The following is a 19,727-nucleotide window of genomic DNA, read 5'->3' as shown; positions in this document are numbered from 1 at the left end:
CAGTAGGTAAATAGGAGACAGAACGGGTGGTCCTCTGGCTATCAGCTCAGTGGCCCAGTAATAGGACAGGGACTCTGTGGTGGCCAGCTCCAATCATCATGTAGCAATAGAAAGCACTTACTTGTCTTTTGGGGAGGGGACAGAAAAGCAGAGGATGCCGTGTGGTTCCTAGGGTGTGCATCACCTAAAACAACTTAGTGCAAACAGCCCACAGTTATCCAGCTTGATTTAGCCGTATCAGAGCAGCCTGTGACCTGAACACACCACAGTAGATGACAAGTCCATCTTCCCATACAGATGGTCTGCGACAGGGCCATCTGCAGAAACTCTTCCCACCCCGGCTATGGGTGGATGGGGAAGCTCAGCACCCTGTTTGGCACCCTGAACTGGCACCGTATTTGTCTAAAGCAACAAGCCCTGGCTGACCTTGAGCATGCTGATCTGCACTGACCCAACCGCCCAGTCACTCAGCCCAGCACTCTGGTCCTCTCCACCATGCTTCTCTGTCCCTCAACACGAGCCCATGAAAGCTCGCCTCCGGACACCACAGAGAGCTCAACAACAGACCCTTCGCAGGAGTCTCTTGAAATAGATGCAATCTGACGAGCGTCGCGTCTCTGAGGACAGACACGCAGCACACGCTGTTCTGGCCATAGAAATAACGGAGTGGAAACTATCTGGAAGTACTGAACACCAGCATCTCGTTACCCGCTGCTCACCTACCTTTGTTACTCATAAAGTCACTTCAAAAGCACCTCCTCAAAGCGCTCCTTTGCTACCTCCTAATCCCCAAACGCAAGAGGAGAGGAAGAAGGGGTGGGAGGCAGCACAGAGTGATTGCTGCGTGAGAACGGCCCTGCCAGCCCCGACAGAAGATAGCACTGAAACCCTAGTTGCCAAAACAGTGCCCAGGGCGCTGCCGAAAGATGGACAAAAGAGGTGCAGGAGGAATCCCACAAGGACCCTGCTGGAGGAAGCCAGACAGTGAGGCCAGGGCCATGTCTCTGGCAGCCATCAGGCCTCCTCCCATCACAGTACAGAGCCAGCAGGCTCCTTCCACCTAGGTCCCAGCTGACCACGGCCATGGCTGTCCCTACGCGCACCTCTCCCTGTCCCAGCCCTGCCTGGTGATCAGCCTCCTGCAGACCACGTTGTTCTTTGCCATACAACAGACCCCTGCCCCAGGTCTTCCTGCCCGCAACGTGCCACTTCCCCACTCCCTCCTGCTCTCACCTCCCTGGTGCTGCAAGTCCCGCTCTCCTTTGTGTCCCTTCTGCTGCTGTTTCAGCTTTCATTTCTTTCCATCTTCTATTTGTTGCTTACCCTCTCACCTCTTGCCTTGCATACCCCCGTTTGCTCCCCTTCCTTTTGCTCCGTCCAGCACCCAATCTTCACCAGTTTCCCTTTCCCCAGGAGGGCAGAGGCTCCTCAACTCCCCCGACCACACCACACAGAAGAGCTCCCTCTTTTGCTTGGCTAAACTACCCCAGGAGCCACTTGTCAGCAGAAGCCCCTTGTGCAGAGGGACATCCCTTCCCCATAGCTGCTTGCACCAGCCACTGGTGGCCACCATGTGCTCCAGATACGCCCCTGTGGCTTGAGCTGCAGAACAGCTGGAGCGGGGCTCTTTGGACAATTGACAATGCTCCTTGCTGTTTACGTGTTAGGTTTGGGCCAAAAAGCATCTTCCAGCACATTGGCCCATTATATCACTGGAGAAGGGAAAGGCCTGAAGCACCCCAGTGAGTGCCAGGGGTCTCTGTGCTGCCTCAGAGTGACTTACCCCCCTCTCAGGGTTACCTTTCTGACCAATGTCTGCAGCCAGTGAGCAACTCGGAAGCAGAGAGTCTCTCCAAAGAGCAGCATGTACCTCTGATAACCACACCTCTTTACTAGCCTTCTCTTCCTTGTATTCAAATATTCCTGCACAAGCGGTCCCATTGTTCAGCAGCAGTGTCAGGCTGGCCATCCATAACGCACATCTATCATCTACAGTTTTGCAAGGAGTAATACCTGGGGTCAGGTGGCATTAGCACACCTAAAAGAGCTCAAGAGATGACAACCCACTGCCAGAGTATTGTGGTCATCTGTGGTATGCCACTGTGATTCTTTAGCAGATAATAAGGTTCAAAAGCCACATGTTAACCCTCTCCTAAGTAACCTACTGCTTTGGGATCTTCCTTTCATTTCCATGCAGCAGCACCAAATGGTAAGCAATCCTCTCACCTTCAGTAAGAATAAATTTGGCATTACAAGTTATAATTGTGAAATGCATTTAGTTAAGAATACTTTTTATAAAATTTTGAAGATTTGAAAATTTTGCCCTTGAAGAGGCATGTAAAAACGATGAATGGCACAGTCTGAGAAAGTAAGCGTTCACAGCACAACATGTCAACGACAGAGGAATCTTTGTTCTGAAAATCCTACCCACTGTAATGCACTTCCCCAAATCCTAGGAATCCCTCGTTTCGGCATTTCTTTGCAGAGCCTTAAGCTATCATTTTAACTAGTGTGCAGTAACAAATAAAGCCCTAAAGGGTGCAATATGTTGAAACATAACGTCAGGAAACCAGAGCGGGACAGACCACAGAGATACTGAAAGACACCTACCCCATTAGTACTAACTCAGCTAATAAAGACTGCTTAAGGCAGAGGCTCATTCAGTTTTTAAATGGGGAGCAAGAGAAGCCTCGCTTCTTGCCTCTTTAGGGTCGGAGAGCAGGAAATAAATCACATTTCTCTCAGCATTCAGGTCAAAAGCATCTTTGTTCAGGCTCATCCCTTTAGCTCTCGCTCCACTCCTCTCTGTAGGCTCTCTAGACACTTCTCTCGCTGATGACAAGGGCAAGCAGGGCGGCTAACTCCATCCCATTAGCATCCCCCAAAACGCTCCGAGGGCAATGGATGCCATCCATGCCCAGAGGGCCGGAGAGAGGTTCACACTAAGCGGCACGAGTTCTGGGTGTCTGCACAGAGCCCAGCAGCATCCTACCTTCAATGAGGTCTCGCTGAAGAGACAAAGAGGATAAAGAAACAGCCTGGGAAAGGAGACGCTGGTACCAAAGGCAGAGCCTCCCAAACGTCAAAAGCAGCCATTACTCTTCTCCTCACTGGGTGGCTGAAGGTGGCACGATCAACTGAGGTTCAACCAGGGGGACGTACTAGGCTCAGCGTGAAGTACCACCAGCGTGCCCAAAGGCAGCTGCTGGGCGGTGCGAGCGCCCTCACCGCACAGCTGGAGAGGGACCGCACAGTGCCCATGGCCCCGACGCAGCAGCGGGAACTGTGGGAAAAGCGCAGGATAATTCTCTCCAGCAGCCTGTGCTTCTGCCTGCTGGGTACAGCTGCCAGTCCCACGCTCGGGCAAAATAAATACCTTGCCAGGCACAACACAAGCAGTAGGGCATTGCTCTGCAGAAAACAGAAGGCGCCAGCTTTGCCCACAGCACTAATGCTGAGGACGAGCTCCACAGGCATTTGCCCAGGACATCAAAACCGACCAGCATATCTTTTGACTCGGATTACTAACAACTCTGCATGCTACCAACACCATACGTGTACAGCCCTGTGAGAAGTGGGGCTGCTGCAGCACAGCCGCCGGTACCACCGGGCCGCTGGTACGAGGTTGATTTGGGGGAGAGCAGTGGGAAGCGGTGCCCTTTCCTCAGAGGATGGAGCAGCAGTGCCTGCAGCACTCATACCTTCCTTGCAGCTCTCTTTCCCACTACAGCTCCTATTTATAAACAGCTGTTTGGCAGTATCGCTAATCAGTGCCACATGGAATAATGTTACATTTTTCCCAACATTACTATTTTATCTTCTTTCGTCCCCACCTCCAGCTGCCGCTTTCCTTCTACCACCCCCAGTCTGGGAAGCAATCATACATTCTTTAATTTTATCCTGGCTCTACTTTCCTAATAATGTAAACAATTTACTTATAACCCAGGCAAAAAAAAATTAAATACAGTTAAAACCACTTAAAATAAATACTTGCTGAAGGAATATCAGCTGGAGACTGCTCTCTGACTTATAATAATCCCCCTGCGCCCAGGGAAATCCTCTTAAACCTATATCAGATCAAGATTGTAAAACTGTTATAGGGCTAAACTGACAGGGCAGCCACAGAATCAAGATGGAAAATATCTCCTCCCACCTCCTCAGCACCAAAGGGCAGCTCCCTCCTAATTCAGGTCAGGCTTCTTTCTCAGCGCATAAGGTGAAATACTTCTGCTGTGCAGAGCTTCTGCTTTGGAGAAGGGCTGGAGGAAAACGGGGTGGTACAGCTCCTTGGGACTCAATGGCCTCCCCCTGGAGCACCAAAGCACTGCTCCTCCATTCCCATTCACAAATGGGGACGCTGAGGCAAAGAGAGATTATGTTTTTCTTAAATGGATTTTGAGGCTGAAAGCAAAGAAGTTCACTCTCACCTCCATCCAGTCCAGTTTTGTTTAGTTCTGGGTTTTTTTGGGGGGAGGTTACTTCTTAAACAAAAAGATGCGCATCCACACGCAGTTAAGCAAGCAGTTTTGTAACACGGAAGCAGGCTGGCTCAGCAACGGCCACTGCATTTCCTCTCTGCTGCACTGGGATTTGCTTATTTGCCACCAGACCTACTTGTTCTTCAAGACTACCAGAGAAAAGCCTCACCATCAGCTGCAGAAACAGCTGCCCTTGCCTCTCAAGGCAGGCCGACCAACAGAAATGCAGAACAACCGAATCCAAGAGACTGGAGGTAGAGAACAAATAAAGCAATCCTTCAGGGAAAACGAATTAAAACAGAGGAGTGGGAGGAAGAAGTAAGCATAGCAAAACCTCCCCAGAGAGGCAGCAGGAAAAACAGGCAACGTGAAATGTGAAATTTTTGCTAGTAATAGAATAATGGCCTACTCCATTATAGGATTTCTCAGAGCTGCAGCTGGCTGGAGCTACAGGGACCGTATTCCACTTTCAGAGTTCACTGAGCAATTGCTAAGACAGGGGACGGGTGCCATATGTTACCAGCTGCGCTCACAGTTATCACTTTCCCCATTTAATGCCGAGAGACTCTTTTGAGGCTCAGAAATGGAGAAACCTGCATAGTCCATGCTTCTCCCCTGCCACCCATTATTCCAGCAAAGCTGCCAGAAATGCCAACAGGGTCTGTCAGCAAGTCAAAAAACAGGTCCCAAGATGGCCTTGGTGCCAGAGAGTCGCCAAGCCGCACTGACTGCTCAACTCCATCTGGACCTGTCACAAGCACGGATGCACAGGCAGAACAGAGAGATGCCTCTTAGCTGCCCTCCAGCAATGCAGTTACTATGGCCATCAGAAGTTCAAGTGTCCCAAATGCCTCCTCCCTGCCTGCTCCCCTTCGGTCCCTGGAAACCTGCCCAACACAAAGGCGGTAGCATGCACCTACCAGGCTCTGTTCATCCCATGTGAAAGCCCACTTATTCCACAATCACCTGCTCACCTCGCCCAGGCCTCGCTCTCCTTTCACACTCTTCATGTTTGCCATCCACCTTGGAGCTTTTTTCAGTTGTGTATATCCATACTATACTACAAACATATTAATTTGAGGGAAAAGAGGTTGGGGGACCGCTCAGAGGACACTGGAAGGAAAAGCTGAATTCAAGACATGATTAGGAAATAGGCCTTTATCTAAAAGCCTCCCCCCACACGCTGAGGTCATCCTTTGGAAGGATGCTTTGTGCTAAAATTTGAATCTAGGGTCGTGAGTAACCCAGCTGTGGTAGAGCTGACCTTCAATTTCACCAAGAGCGCTGGCTAAAGATTTTCTTATCTCACCTTCAAAAACCGTTGCATCCTTTACTTCCTATTGGCACTTAACATCTAGATGCCACGGCAATCTACATAAACAGGCTGTACCACCAGTCGCTTTTCTCAAAGGGACAGACTCAGAGGCATCCTAAAAGTAAATAGGGCATTGAGGACCACCAAATGCCTCTTTTGCCAAGAACTGGCAAAGCATACAAGACAAGAGTCAGTAGGACAACAGGAACTCACGCAAGGGCTGAACTGACAGCATTGGTTTCACAGCATTTCAAGGCAATAGCAGGTAGCAAACCTCGCAGCCTTCCAACTTCACTGATACAGACTGAGGAAACAAGCTCTGGGTCAAAGCTAGCTCCATGGTCCTGCCAAGGACAGAAACCCGAGAGATGCTTGAGCAGAGTCAAGCTTGACTGGAGCTAGTGATAGATAAGGCTAGAGCTCAAAACTCTGAGCCCTGTGAAAACAGTTTTTTGCAATAAAGATTGTTTTAGTCCTCAAAGATCATTTTAACGGACTGGTCTGATTTTACTATTCAGGCTCACTACTGCACAGAAACCTACCCAAGCAAAACACTGCAACTCTACAGTTTGAAAGCAAGTCAGCAGTTGGGCTTCCGTGCTTCCCTTTATGCCAAGTAAAAAGCATCCTGAGCCTAGAAGTGAAAGGGCTCATTTTACAGACCAGCCTAGATTTGAGAGCAGAGGGCTGTGCAATCAGATGTGCCTGTATTTATTTACATTATTAGAAGTGCATTTTAGAATACTTTTTTTTCCCAAGAACATATAAACATGTAGATACGCATATAAAAAGGAAAAGTATTCTTATTAGCAAGCACGTGCAGAAGGTTTATAGAGTCAAAAAAAATACCCTTACCTGAAAAGGGGCAGCTTAGGAAAAACATATGGAATGCAATTATGCGCCCCAAATGTGTCTAATGCCAGGTTTCTGAGACACGGGTAGGTGGGTGGGAAAAAAGAAAGAATTAGTTCCACAACTGCCAGCCCCAAACAAAGCACACAGCGTCACCAAACTCCCCACGGTTTCAAGGGATTGGGCAGGAAGGTGAGAGAGGAAAAAAAAAAAGGAAGTGAGAGAGTGGGTAGAATGGATTATCTGCTTTTTCAGGAATGGCCTACCTAAAATTTGCTCCATGTCTCCTGCACATGGAGGGGGTGGAAGAGGAATATCATGTAGTACAATAATAAAAAAAAATAAAAAACAGGCAAGCGATTCCAAAGCAAAAGCAGATGGCATACTGCAACCAAAAGGGAGTAATGGGAACTGCTTAGCAGAAAAAATAATAATAGGTGACAAGATAAAGATACAGAAAATAATGAGTGAATTTTCTCTAGTAATGCGAAGACACACACAGAGATTTCTGTTACAACCTTTCAGTTACAACCTGAACGGTATGGTGCAAGTAGTATATTGAAGAGCACAGGGAAGAACCAGCCCATGCAACTCATTGCCAGATTGTAAATGACTAAAGGCAAGATTAAAAACAAGAGCAGCCTGGAAATTTAAATGGGTATTAGTGCCTCCCTTTTATCTGCAAGAGTTTTAAGTCTGGAAGGGGCATGATGCCTCCCAAACCACCGTATAAGCTCACATCTCACAGTGGGCTGGCCAGGAGACAGCCTCTTCTGGAAGCCAGCGGTTCCCCAGCGGTCAGTTTTGGGGTGGCTCCACCACGTTCTCACACATCCGCTACGCAGCACCAAATTCTGACAACACGGACCACTGGCCCAGGTCACGGTGGCAACTTCCATTATCCTAACAACTTCAGGAGGGACAAAACTAGGCGAGCTGCAGCAGTTATACTTTCCAGAAACGACTCAGCAGGACTAGAAGTGGATCCTATTCAACACCATTATTAAGCAGAACAGAAATATAAACCTTTGTTTCTAACTCCCTCTATCTGAGGCACTGAAAGCACTTTACAATTATTTAGCTTAGACTTTGTGAAAGGCTTGGATGTTATTATCCCTAATTTTACCAGCTGGGAAGCAGAGGGAGATGGCAAGGGCTGTACCAGGGGCACACAGCGAGCCAGCAGCACAGCGCAGGATAAGATCCAACACCTGTAGCCCCCCCCACTCCGGCAGCCCTTCACTGCTCCAGAAACTGGGCCCTCCTGTTTGCTGGCACAATTTCCCAAGCTGCACTCATAGACCTGATAGAGGTACGTTTACGTCATCCTCATCCCTCCCCCGTTAACAGCCAAACACTCCTTTTCCGTACATAGCAGGAACGGAAAGAAAAAGCAGAGCAGGATGGGTCGAATGTTTTTTCAGAGCTACTACAGAGAGATTTAGTCCTGTAAAGGAGGACAGAGAGAGCAAAATACCCTGAGCCCAGCTGCAAGGGACCACCTAAGAGGAGATATTTGGGTTTTTTTTTTTTTAATCAGCTAAAGGGGAGTCTGAAAGCAAAGGACATTTTACTCCTCTGGGGAACTAATTACTGCGACAAGCACAGCCCAAACAGGTAAAGATGAATAACTCACAAAGTAGGAATTTCAACAAGAACCAATCCTAGACCTTCCTTTGGTTAACAGGCTACTTGGCCAAATAAAACATACAGATACTTTATAGCAGCAGCAAAGGCACTGAGGTGGCCTTAGAGAGATTAAGAAAACTGAGTTCAGAATCTCTGAATTCTGTCTTCACACGCTGAAGCACAGCGACAGAGACAAACCCCTGCAACCTCTCGGTCAGGCAGAAAAAAAGAATCTGGGGGCATACAATAGGTATTTAATGTTCTGACTTTGTTGACATCACTAATCTTATGCTACTTTTTAGCACTGACATCACCACTACATTCCATTTTACATCCCTTGTTATACATGTGCCTAATCTTGGTCTCTACCGCCCCACAGCCAAGCAGTGCATCACAGGATCACAGCACAGTTCAGGCTGGAAGGGACCTCGGGAGGCCTCTATCCTGACCTCCTGTTCAAAGCAGGGCCAGCTACGAGGTCAGAACCAGGTTGCTTGGGGCTTCATCCCAACACCTCCAAGGATGGAGCCTGCACAGCCTCTTTGGACAGTCTGAACCTCTCTCGTGTCAGTTTGTGCCTGCTGTTGCTCATCTGCCTGCCATGCACCACTGCAAAGAGCCTGGCTCCATCTTCCCCAAGATACAAGCTACTACCATGTGTAGAAGGATAAGCCCCGAAACATTTCAGCCAAAACTAGTAGAACCTTGTCCGCACAATTTGTCGTCTCTCTTTGACACCTCCCCTGAGCAAAGCCGCCTTTGGCCCAGTTGACAACTAGAATAAAATAACAGCCACCGAGGTCCACGAGCCCCATGCAAGCAGAAGTGACTGCGCTCCTGACGAGTGCCCCCCAGGTTCCCACGAGCAGATGGTGCTCTCCCAAACACAGCAAAACAGTGGCATGACTTTTTCCCTCTACTCTGTGCGCAGACAGATCACATACGGCAGCACTTGACAAAGAGGGGAAGCTGCTGGCAACAAGCAGCAGCAGCTGTTACAGGCAAATAAAAGTTCTTTTTTACCTTTTTGTCTGCTATACCCCTTTTAACTCTCCACAGAAAAACTCTGGAGATATTTAGTTGCAAGTCCAATAGAAGCTAGGCTGAGACACACCCAACTCCTTCCCTTCCAACACTAAGTGCTTAGCCTGTATAAATCCTTCTTTTACCTCCAAGTTGTCAAAGCGTCTCAGCTGCACCCCTCAGCTATCCTTCCCATCCCAGCCCTGGACTTTGACACACAGCTCTGACAAATGTCAAAATTATTAAGGAAGAAGGTTTGTCAAAATATATTTGAATCAGATGGAATGATTCTTTATGTTTGGGTTGGCGAGGGGTGTCTTTTTTTAAATTAACCATACATCAGTGAAGCTGGGCACACAGTTACATACTATAGATCATGTCCAGAAAGGACCCTTACAAGACACACTCCTAAAGGTACAGTCAAAGGACACGGACAGGGGTCTGGTGTGCAGAGGACTCTGGCAGTTCAGTGTTTGGAGAAGGGACCCAATAACCCCACCAACATCCATCACTGACTTCAGTCAGAGGAGGCCAGCTCTTCATCCCTCTAATGATGTTACTCACCACCAATCCTGGAGCTGGCATGATGCTGAAACTTCACTACAAAATGTACGGTGATAGCTCTGAGCCTTCTGGACAAACGCCAGCTGGGTTTCAGCAGGCTACGGAGATGGACAAAGGCGTCCCTCCTTCCTCCCTAAAATTTCCCAGAAACTCGCTGGGCAATGCCCTGCGATGCTAATATCCCTAGGAGGAGCTGAGGGATGGCCCCAGGGAGGGCACTGAGGCAGCTGGGCAACGGAGCAGAAGCGCAACCCAGCTGAGAACATGAAGCAGGAGCCACCAAATAACACTGAGATTTAATCTTTGCCAGGCCCCTTTCACCTAAGCCTGTCAGGAAAGAGAAGCTGGAGTCAGGTCCTGCACAAACTTAATCAGCTGCACAGCAGCTCTTCCTCCGCTGCTAAGAGAACTGTGCTCGAGTGCTTATTTCTCAAGTCTGCACTGAGACTGTTCGTTACTCTTTCTCACTCTGCACTATCTTAGAGACAGCTCTTTCACCCCCTCCACCACCACCTTTCTTTTTTTGCTTTAAAGCGTTCAGAATTGATGCTGTACAGCTGCTTCCCCGATATTCCTAAGAAATAAAGAGCAAAAGAGTTGCCACCTCCTCAAGCACTTTGAAGCCCTCTTTCCTCCGAAACTACCTGCTTAAGAAGAACCTCAAAGCTGGATTTCCTCCCTCAGATCACTTTCCTTCTGGAAAAAAAACTCAACATTTTTTAGAGTATGAATTAAAAAAAAAAAAGATAAAAATCTGGAACTTCTAAAAAGGTTAGAACTGGGACTCTTTATCGTTATTAAAGTAATGGTACAGGCACACAAACAGCTCATTGCGGAGATCAGCAGAGTACAAATCTGCAGTGATTCAGGCATTCTGAAGTAACTGCCACGTGTTCATTGTTAACCAATGGCAAATCACAAGTTTATTTGCCCATCAGGGTAAGATGAGACACATGGACCAGTACCTCAGATTGCCCAGAACAACACAGGTTCACCATCTAAATTACTGCACAGAAACGTCCTCTTCTATCCGTACTTCAAGAGATATGAAGATGGGGATAATGACATGACAATCTGGAAAACGCTACCATCCTGTTAGTGGTGATGCTACATAACTGGGACACTGCTTTCCATCACCTGCTAACTCCTTGTCATTCTTAACTTCTGCAAAAAGAGGAAGAGCCCATATACTTCTCATAGCCAGTACTAAGCAGGCCAGGACCATGATATAACTCTCCGTCAAGCTGTGCAGGGTCCCCAGATCCCCTGTTTAATACATCCAGTTTTGTACGGGTTCTCTTCGATATGCCAAAGTGTCTTCTCAATTCAACTGTAAAGCCAGAATTTCCATCAGTAGGAGTCCCGCGGGTGAAGCTTTCAGAAGCAGCCAACTCTTTAACCGCTAAAGGAAGAATTTGCTTCACTTAACAGTAGCTGCCTAACCCAAGTTAAGCATGTAGGTTCTCTCTGTAATCAACACAGTGAAAGATGCACCTAACTAAAACAAGGATGGGCTGCTCTCCAGATGCACCCCTCTCTCTCCCTCTCCTCTGACTACAGATAGTGCCTCAACAACTAGCGTAGACACCAGGCCTGATGTTAGATGAGTGGGATGCCACTTGTGTCAGTTTCCAAAAATCTTTTTCCCCAATTCTGAGTAGAAGAGCATGAAGTAGCTTGAGCAATTTCATGTCAATCTTGGGGAATTAAACTCTAACCGCTACTCTGAAGGCAAACAATGGAGTTGCAGACATTATATGTGAGCTAATCCTTTGTCATAAATGAGTCACGAGGCCATGGTTCCCCAGCATCCTGTAGAGCGGCACCCGTTTTTTTGCTGCCTCCCTCAGTACCTGCAATTCAGTCTGAGATGTCCTAAGTTTTCTTCCCAACACGTCTCACAGCCCAGGTAGAACTGCTTCTTCCTACCCATGCAGCTCAGGAGGAGATGAGGAGTAACGAGATAACGAAAAAGAGATTCATTTTTGAAACAGGCAATAAGTGAACTGAAGATTGGTGAGAAACGCTAAGACGCGATACACATTTTCCCATAGTAGAAGGCCCTTGAGCCAGATTACTGGCCTCATTCCTAGCTTCTCTGAGCACTAGTTTTGCAGGCCTAAATTCAGATCAGTGAAGACAAGAGTCTCACAGAGTGCCTTGGGGGCGCTTCTTGTTCCACGCATCAGAAACACCACGCCCACCAAAGGCGACTAGATCCTGGCCTAGATACCTGAACAACAAAAAAAGGACCTTGAGAGGAGACACCAGAAAGGGCACAGGGACAAACAATCACGCTTGCTATTCATGATGTGGGTGGAAGTGTACTTTCAAGCCCAAATCGCATGTCTTTATATTTTAGCAGCTGAAAAGCCCTCGATATATAGCCCTCGACACTGCTCAGATGGCAAGAGCAAAAACACATCACAGCTGCCTCTGCTGCAAACTGAGACGCGCCGGTGCCGACAAGGACTCAAACCCCAGCCAGCAGTGTGAGGCAGCACCAGTATCCCAGCTTGCTCCCGAACCTGGAGATCTCCCCCAGAACTCCCAGCTGTATCACCTCGAGGGGGGGGGGGGGGGGAAGAAAAACAACTTCCTTCAGCTCCTCCCTCAAACCGCAGCGACACAACAGTTCAAAAGCTCCCAGAACAGCAACTTGAAAATCAACACTGCTCCAAAGCCATCCATTGCACACATAAACGGAGAGAACAGAGATGCTAAAAATCCTGTCTCCCTCCAGGCTTTTCTCCTGCCAAAAAAGAGCCACTCAATCTAATGAGTCAATTAAAAATTCATAACTGAATGAAAGAAAAAAAAAGTTTGGTTCTGATTCTGAAAAAATGAGAACAATAACTCTCATTTAGCGCTCACGTAGCTCTTCTTCAATGCCATATGCTGCAATGAAGCAGGTCTGGAAACCTATTACCTGTAACTGAGAGCTAAATCGATGGAGAAAATCGGGGTGTGCTCTCCCCAGCCCTGCAGAGACACCACCTTGGCTGGAGGGCAGGAGTCTCTCTCGCTGTAACCTGGTGGGTGGAGGGGAAGGGATTTTTACTCACTCGGGCCAGTAAAAGCCCTCCCAGCAGAGCCAAAACAGACTAGAAGGGAGCTGTTGTGAGGCAGACCAAGCATTCCTAGATCGTCCGTCTCTCACGGGTTATCATGGATTCCGATAAAAATTCTTCCAAGTTCCCAAGCCGTGCCTGCAGGCTCTCAGACAGTTCACGGCATAGCGTTTCCCTCACAGTCCTTGCAGTCCACGCAGGAACTTCAGCAGGGCTTCAAGGCCCGTTCCCTCCGTCTCCTGCACCCGATGGGACTGAGGTCAGCACCAGTTCAAACTAATGAAGACACAGGGCACAGCTGCCCACATCCTTTTCCCAAGGAAAAGAGGCTGGAAAAGGCTTGCCTGCCCATCCACGCACCGTCTGACACTCCCAACCAGCCCGGTTGCCCTAGCATTTCCCACCTGACAAAACTGGCACGCGCCAACTTTCGCCAGCAGTCTAAGGCAGCAAAGCCAGATGCTTTCCAAGGACAACTGCGGCTGACCGGTGACAATGCTCATCCGGCCATCACTTCTGAATCCCACTTGCACATGCCTTTGGAGGGCTGCAGCAGCAGCAGCGCGACCAAGGGGGCGGCCATGGCACAGGTGCCCCGGGCCCTGCAATGGGCAGGCAGGCAGCCTCAGTGAGAAGCTACAATAGAGTGGGAGCACTTCACAATGGCTCCCCACATTGCCTTTGGTAGCGCTGCCTCAGCGCACAAGCTGCTTTTACAAAGCACAGAACGGGCAAATCAAGTCTTTCCCTCCCCGGCCAGTTCAGAAGCATTCTCGGTATGTAGCAGCAGCAGCAGCCGAGCTAATTAACCCACATCCACACTGCCAGAAGTACGGTGAGGAGCAAGGCTGGTGAGGCGGCGCAGCCATGCTGGCGTAGGCTGGAGAGGCTCCCCTACGGGGCTGTCCGAGGGGAACACTTCTAGAAAGCGGAGGGCTTTGGAAGAGCTTGTTGGTTACAGGTCATCACAGGGGGCATTCTAGAAAATTCAGTTTGCCTCTGAGTTTAGTTAGACCACAGCAAACACCTACATAGATGCACACATTCAAAAGTCAAGTGGCCTTAATTCCCTTCCACAGTGAATTTTCGGAAATGAATTAAACTAAACCAAATTAGGGCCACAAATTCCGAGCGGGAGCATCCATGAAGGGGCTTAATGCATTTTAACTAATCCACTAGAAGTTATTTTAGATCATTTTCCTTGAGCATCTCTGACACACGTAAGCCCTGAAGCGTATGTCCTGAAAGCACTGTCCACGGATGTCTGTGGTGCCGAGCCCCAGGTCGCATGTGCATCATACTAGTGGCAAGGGCAGGACAGACCAGAAGCATCTCACCCAGCACCCCACCCTGGCAGGGGAAAAAACAGGGGAGGAGCATGTCCGTTCCCCGCCACTCCTCTTCAGCATGCCACCTAGCCCCCAGATCCCCTTCAGGTGAGCTCCACCACGCACTGCGCCCCACAAAGCACACCAGTGGGCCATTCAGTCATCGGGCATTGCTCAACTTGGGCGATTCCAGAGTTATTCTCAACTGTTCAGCTATTTTCCTGTAAGGACTGCGGTTTGGAGGCTGGCTTCCAGCATGACAGCGAGTCATGGGGTGCAGCTCCCTGCCAGGTTAACCTGGTCACAAACCTGGACTGCCACAACCCCACCCTCACCCACAGCCCTTTTTTCTGTGGTGTTCGTTTTCAACAAGTCTGTAAAGTGGCTTACCGCTGACTCAGATTACTTTAAACTGAACAGGGAACCACACCTCTAGGCACCTGAAACAAATCACATAATTCCACCCCACCCCCATCCCCTCTAAAACATTAGGCATCTACCTCTTTTACTCAGGAAGCTGCTCAGCGAAATTAAATGGGAAAGCAGGCCTCTAAATAACTGTTCCGACTCCAGTCCTCCCCAGGGCTTCTCCACCCTGAGAAACAGTTGCAGTCATTCTGCAACAGCCGCCCATGTTGACACTTCCAAAAGCAAGCAAGCCAAAGCACAAAAAGGTGGTGAGCTGGGAGGAGGGAGCGCAAAACAAAGGAGGGCTGTTGTGAATTAAATTCACACCTCGGCTTGCTTCACAATGGGTTTCCTGTGTCAACAGGGCTTTAACCTGCAACACCCCAGTCTCTCGGAGGAGTAAGTCTGGATAACGCTGAAGTAGCTGACAAACCAAAGGCCCACAGACTCCTGGGGATTCACGAACCGCTTCTGAGGCCCCTATAAGATGCAGCTAAGAAAAGCAAGCCAACCATCTGTGGGCTTAAATTTGGTATACAGGCATCGTGGAACACCTTTTGGAGCCCTTTAGTCAAAAAGTTGGACGGAGCTGTTTGACTGCTCTTAGCTGCACTAGACCCTTAAATCCAATTCAGTTTTGAGACATAAAAAACAAGGTGAAGCCTGAAAACGTCAAAGAATCTAGTCAAAGAGAGGCCATGGAAATACTCTAGGTTTTACAGCATCTGTTTTGGATTTTTGTAACAGAAAAAGAAAAAACAACCAAAACCTCCCTCCAGGTTCATCCACAAACAGCTCAACTCGAGGGCAGTGCCAGAACGAGTCCTGAAACAGGCACACACATCTCTTTCGAGCTTCAGGAAGACTCTCTCTCCAATTCCCTCTACACACAATTCGTTACTGCTCCTCTCTCTGCTGCTGCGCTATTTGCCACCTTGGGCACGAAAGTCTCTCCTCTGTAGTTCCTGCTGTCTGGAGCAGCCTCCCTACCTCTGTCCCTCTGCATAAATCAATCCTGTGCCCATCCTGCTTTCAGCCACGGTTTTAGACGTCCCTTTCTGCTAGCTATGCTGCTTGCTTTCACTTCTTTACGAGAGTCTTATTACTAGGGAAAGCTCGATTTCTCCTATGTCGTTATACCGCTGTTCCCTGTAATTTACCTCATTATGCTGTCTGCTCTCTCCTGGAGCACAGGAGAACAAAATTAGAGCAATTGGAGAAACCCAACTCCTCAAGGCCTCAATGGCAGGCCACGCCGTGAAGCTTACCCATGAGGGTCATCTTGGCGCTGTAGCTCCCAAAGTACCTCTCGTCGGTGGTGGGCGTGTGGCACTCGTACTCGCCGGCGTCGCGGTCCTGCAGCTCGGTGATGTGCAGCCGGGCTGCGTCGCCCTGCAGCCGCTCCACGTAGATCTCCCGGCTTCGCACGCGCTGGGTATAGATGGCGTAGGGGAAGGACGGGTCGGCAGTGCTGACGATCTGCACCTCGCGCTCAGGGGCCGACGGCAGGTAGATGGACCACTGGAAGTTCTGCTCCGCCGGCCCCTGGTAGCCGCTCACCCGGCACCACAGGGTGACGTGGGAGCCCTCCGTGCGGTAGAGGGGACCCTCCTGCACCGTCACTTGGCGCTGCGCTAGGGCCATGCCTGCAGGAGAAGAACAGCCATATGTGACTTTTCAGCAGGTGCCTCCCTCACCTCCCGTGGACTGCGGGCGGGCTGGCACTTATCAAGGCCAGGGCTAGTGAGGAAAGCATGGGGACATTGTGACTTCAGCTGCCACCCGTCCCCGGAGCTATGACTACTACAAAGAGCTGGCGGGGCACCACATCATCCCCGCTAAGGAGGCACGAGCCAGCAAGTTTTAAGGGGGGGGGGGGGCTACAGACAATCATGCAGCGAGTTACCAGGGCTCAGGTGATGGGCAATACCTCAAGGAGCAAGGGGGCAGCTCAACTACATTAGCATCACATGCCCACGTTCCTACTTTACAGGCAGAGGGAATGCTTTTCACTTGAGCATTATTCAACTCGCATGACAGCCGTGTGAGATAAGGTCAAACACTGCTCTCACTGGCAGACAGGTGATGAGCAACTTGCTGAAGAGCAATAAATGAGCCAGGAGCCAATCTCTGAGCAGGACCACGTGTCCCAGCAGCCCGTCCTGAGGCAGCACTCTGACTTTTCTACCCCTTCCACCACACGCCTACCAGTTTTCCTACGGGTGCACGCGGCAAAGCAAACCCTCAAACCCCATTTTAAAATCAGTATATGACACTCTGTCCCAGCAACCTCCCAGCCACATCAAAATTTTCTTGCTGACTCAAGGAGAGTGGTTTTTTTTTTTTTTTAAACACCCTACTAAAAAGTGGTTTTGAGATAATATAAATCCTTTCTTCGGTAGTGATAAGAGTCCAGACAGAGAAAGGTATTGTGCTACACAATAAGAAATCAGATTAAAAACTAGAACTGGCAGGGCTTAGCTGCCAATACTACTCTTACTTCTTCTCCAAGTCCCTTCTGCAATAATGTCTAGTTTAAAGGCTACCTGGCTAACCATTCTGTGACAAAAGAGTCATTCTTGTAAAATGAGCTCCTTAAACTGACTCTGCTGGTGGGAGAGTGCAAGCAGAGCAGATGCGCAGACGTGGTCTAGCAGCGATTCACGGTGCCCATCGCGGTGCAGCCAGCCTGAGATCGTCCCTACCCAGGCAGAGGCCCGTATGTGAGATGAGCAGCCGTGCTCTCCCTCTTGCTCTCCTTGTGCCTCTGGGTTATCTGACAGCAGCACCATTTCAGGAAGGCTGCTCAATGCTTCACCAAGGACAAAACCCCGTTCCTTCTCCCTCAAATCCAGCACACCTTCTACATCCAGTCTTTCTGCTACACTTGTAAAAGCGTACCATAAAATGTCGCACTTCCAGCACTGCACTCAAACTCTATTTGAAAGGAGTATATTTAGCACATAACAAAAACAATTACAGTTAATGGAGGGAGCGGGCCTACTACACTCTAAGACCTGCCGCCCCTGGCTGCTGGAAATCAAGACCAAGTATTGCACACTGGACACATGCAACCCCTTGCAGGCAGGACCGCTGGATGGAACAAAGACAGGATGACTGCAATCTGCTGTATTTTTACACAGATTATGGATGGATGGCCCTCGGGCTCATGGCACATTACCAGCACAGCCCTCCAGGGGCCAGATAAATTACAGCAATCTGTCTTGTTTGTTGCTACATCAAAGGCTCTGAGGTTCGGAGACCAGGGTGAGTGTTCATCGGTTATTGAGTTACCGGCAGCATGTGCACATGGCAAGGCCAATCACCCTGGCTTCTGCAATTGCTTACTTGCAATCATAAAACAGCAATAAGCCGATTCAAAGCAGGTCCAGTATAATCACGTTTGTAAATTTTATCCTGTGCATGTGAACACATGCACATTTTTTTCTTTAATTTTAAATAACAATTTTTAAGTCCAGAGAAGAATTTAATCTGTCAAAAACTAGCAACTTGCAAGTGAAAGAGGTAACTTGACATTTGAGGATTACTGACTCAGTCCCTGCCTCTGGACATCAGAGTCCAGACACAAAGTTTCCCTCAACAGACACCTTGGACTGAAGCCAGGAGAGATGGTTCTTACCAGCTTAAAACAAATTGTGAAAAATGGGTTCAGCACATCCATCAGGCCATGCAACTGAACAGATGGAGTGCAATTCAAACTATTAAGTTGGGCTCAGCTTACTGCTGCTCCAAATTATGTTTCTTTTTACTCTTTATGAAATAATGTGATTTAAGAGGAGGACAGGGAAAGCTAGCATGTTTAAAACTAACAAGGGAGAAGAACGGCAGAGGCAAACACTCCCACACTGTTTTGCTATACCAGTCTCTTCATCCTGGGGAAAGACATCACTAGAGACAATTAACATCTAAGATGCAGACAACCTCTTCTCTTGCCCTGTAAAGGCCAAAGGACAGACTAAACACTACAACCTTTGAAATAAAAAACTGTTTTCAAAGCAGGACGGCTAAGATCTTTATTACATACCCATTAGGTATTACCTCATAATCAAATGTTTGTATATACGTGTAGCCTTGCTACAGCATACAGATATCCTGCATGCAATAATGCAATTAAAATTGCGCTACAGTGCAAACATGCAGGGGTAGAAATTAAAAGTTGCACATAGACACAACATTCACTTGGGGTATTTGGGGTATATTTTGGCTTTTGAGGAGATGTCCTTGTTTTGCAGGTTTTTAATGCAGTACTGGCGCTGTTATTTGGGAATTCTTTCAGGAGTTCTCCAGCCACCCAACAGAGAAACAACATTTTATCAGAGACCTGCGTTGGCCTCCCCCCAGTTCGTTGGCAAGACCACAACCTTGGGGACCCACAGCGCAGATCTCCATACCCTGATGTACGCAGCCACCCGGTAGCGGTCATATTCCACCCCTGCCACGGGCCAGCACTAACGCGCGTCTCCTTATCCCCTTGCCAATGGCTTTCAGGATTCTGCTGATAACTCTACAATCAGGGGTCCTGATCCAGGTTCGGAAGAGACACTCCTTCTACGTTTTTCCTCTTCTATTCCCTCGCTTTCAGCCTCCTTGCCTCTGCAAAGATTGCTGCAATTTCCCACCTCGCTTTGCTGATCCAGCTAAAACAGGATGTCAGGAGCAGAAGAGCTCCCCATTTTCTAATCCGGCTCTAGGAACCAGAACAGTTGGGGAACAGGAAAAGCCAGTGCAGGAAAAGCCCTGCCCAGCTCTGGGGGTGGCAGGAAGACAAAACTGCCAGGGTTCTGCTACAACTTGCAGCAAATTTCTGTTCAGGCTCTGAGAGCTGGGACATGAAAGCTCTTCAGTTGGTTGAACTGGAGGGATTTTTCAGATGGGCAGGAAGAAGCGAGTCTGCAGAGCTCTTCCTCCTGCCTACTTGCAAATTCCTGTTTAATGCAAATGTGCACAAGAGTTTCTCAACGCTAAAAGAAAATTCACACAGCATAAGCAAAAATACTTCTCAAACAACTACTTTTAACAGATAGGGAGGAAGAAAAAC

At 48.7% G+C, this 19,727-nt stretch overlaps 1 protein-coding gene across 4 annotated transcripts in view; it reads right to left on the bottom strand.

Moving 5' to 3' along the window:
- The window catches only part of IGSF3 (immunoglobulin superfamily member 3), a 109,269-nt gene that overhangs the window by 62,441 nt on the left and 27,101 nt on the right, over positions 1 to 19,727 (bottom strand). For all 4 annotated transcript variants that reach the window (XM_068910140.1, XM_068910154.1, XM_068910129.1 and 1 more), the window contains exon 2: positions 15,937 to 16,314. In XM_068910140.1, coding sequence (XP_068766241.1) covers positions 15,937 to 16,312 — 376 coding nt within the window. In that variant the 5' untranslated portion in view covers positions 16,313 to 16,314. The remainder of the gene's footprint in view (positions 1 to 15,936; positions 16,315 to 19,727) is intronic.

Source organism: Struthio camelus, chromosome 1, assembly GCF_040807025.1.
Source record: "Struthio camelus isolate bStrCam1 chromosome 1, bStrCam1.hap1, whole genome shotgun sequence".
Classification (NCBI taxonomy): Eukaryota; Metazoa; Chordata; class Aves; order Struthioniformes; family Struthionidae; genus Struthio; species Struthio camelus.
The sequence above is the reverse complement of the archived record's forward strand: the minus strand, read 5'-3'. Positions and strand labels throughout refer to the sequence as shown.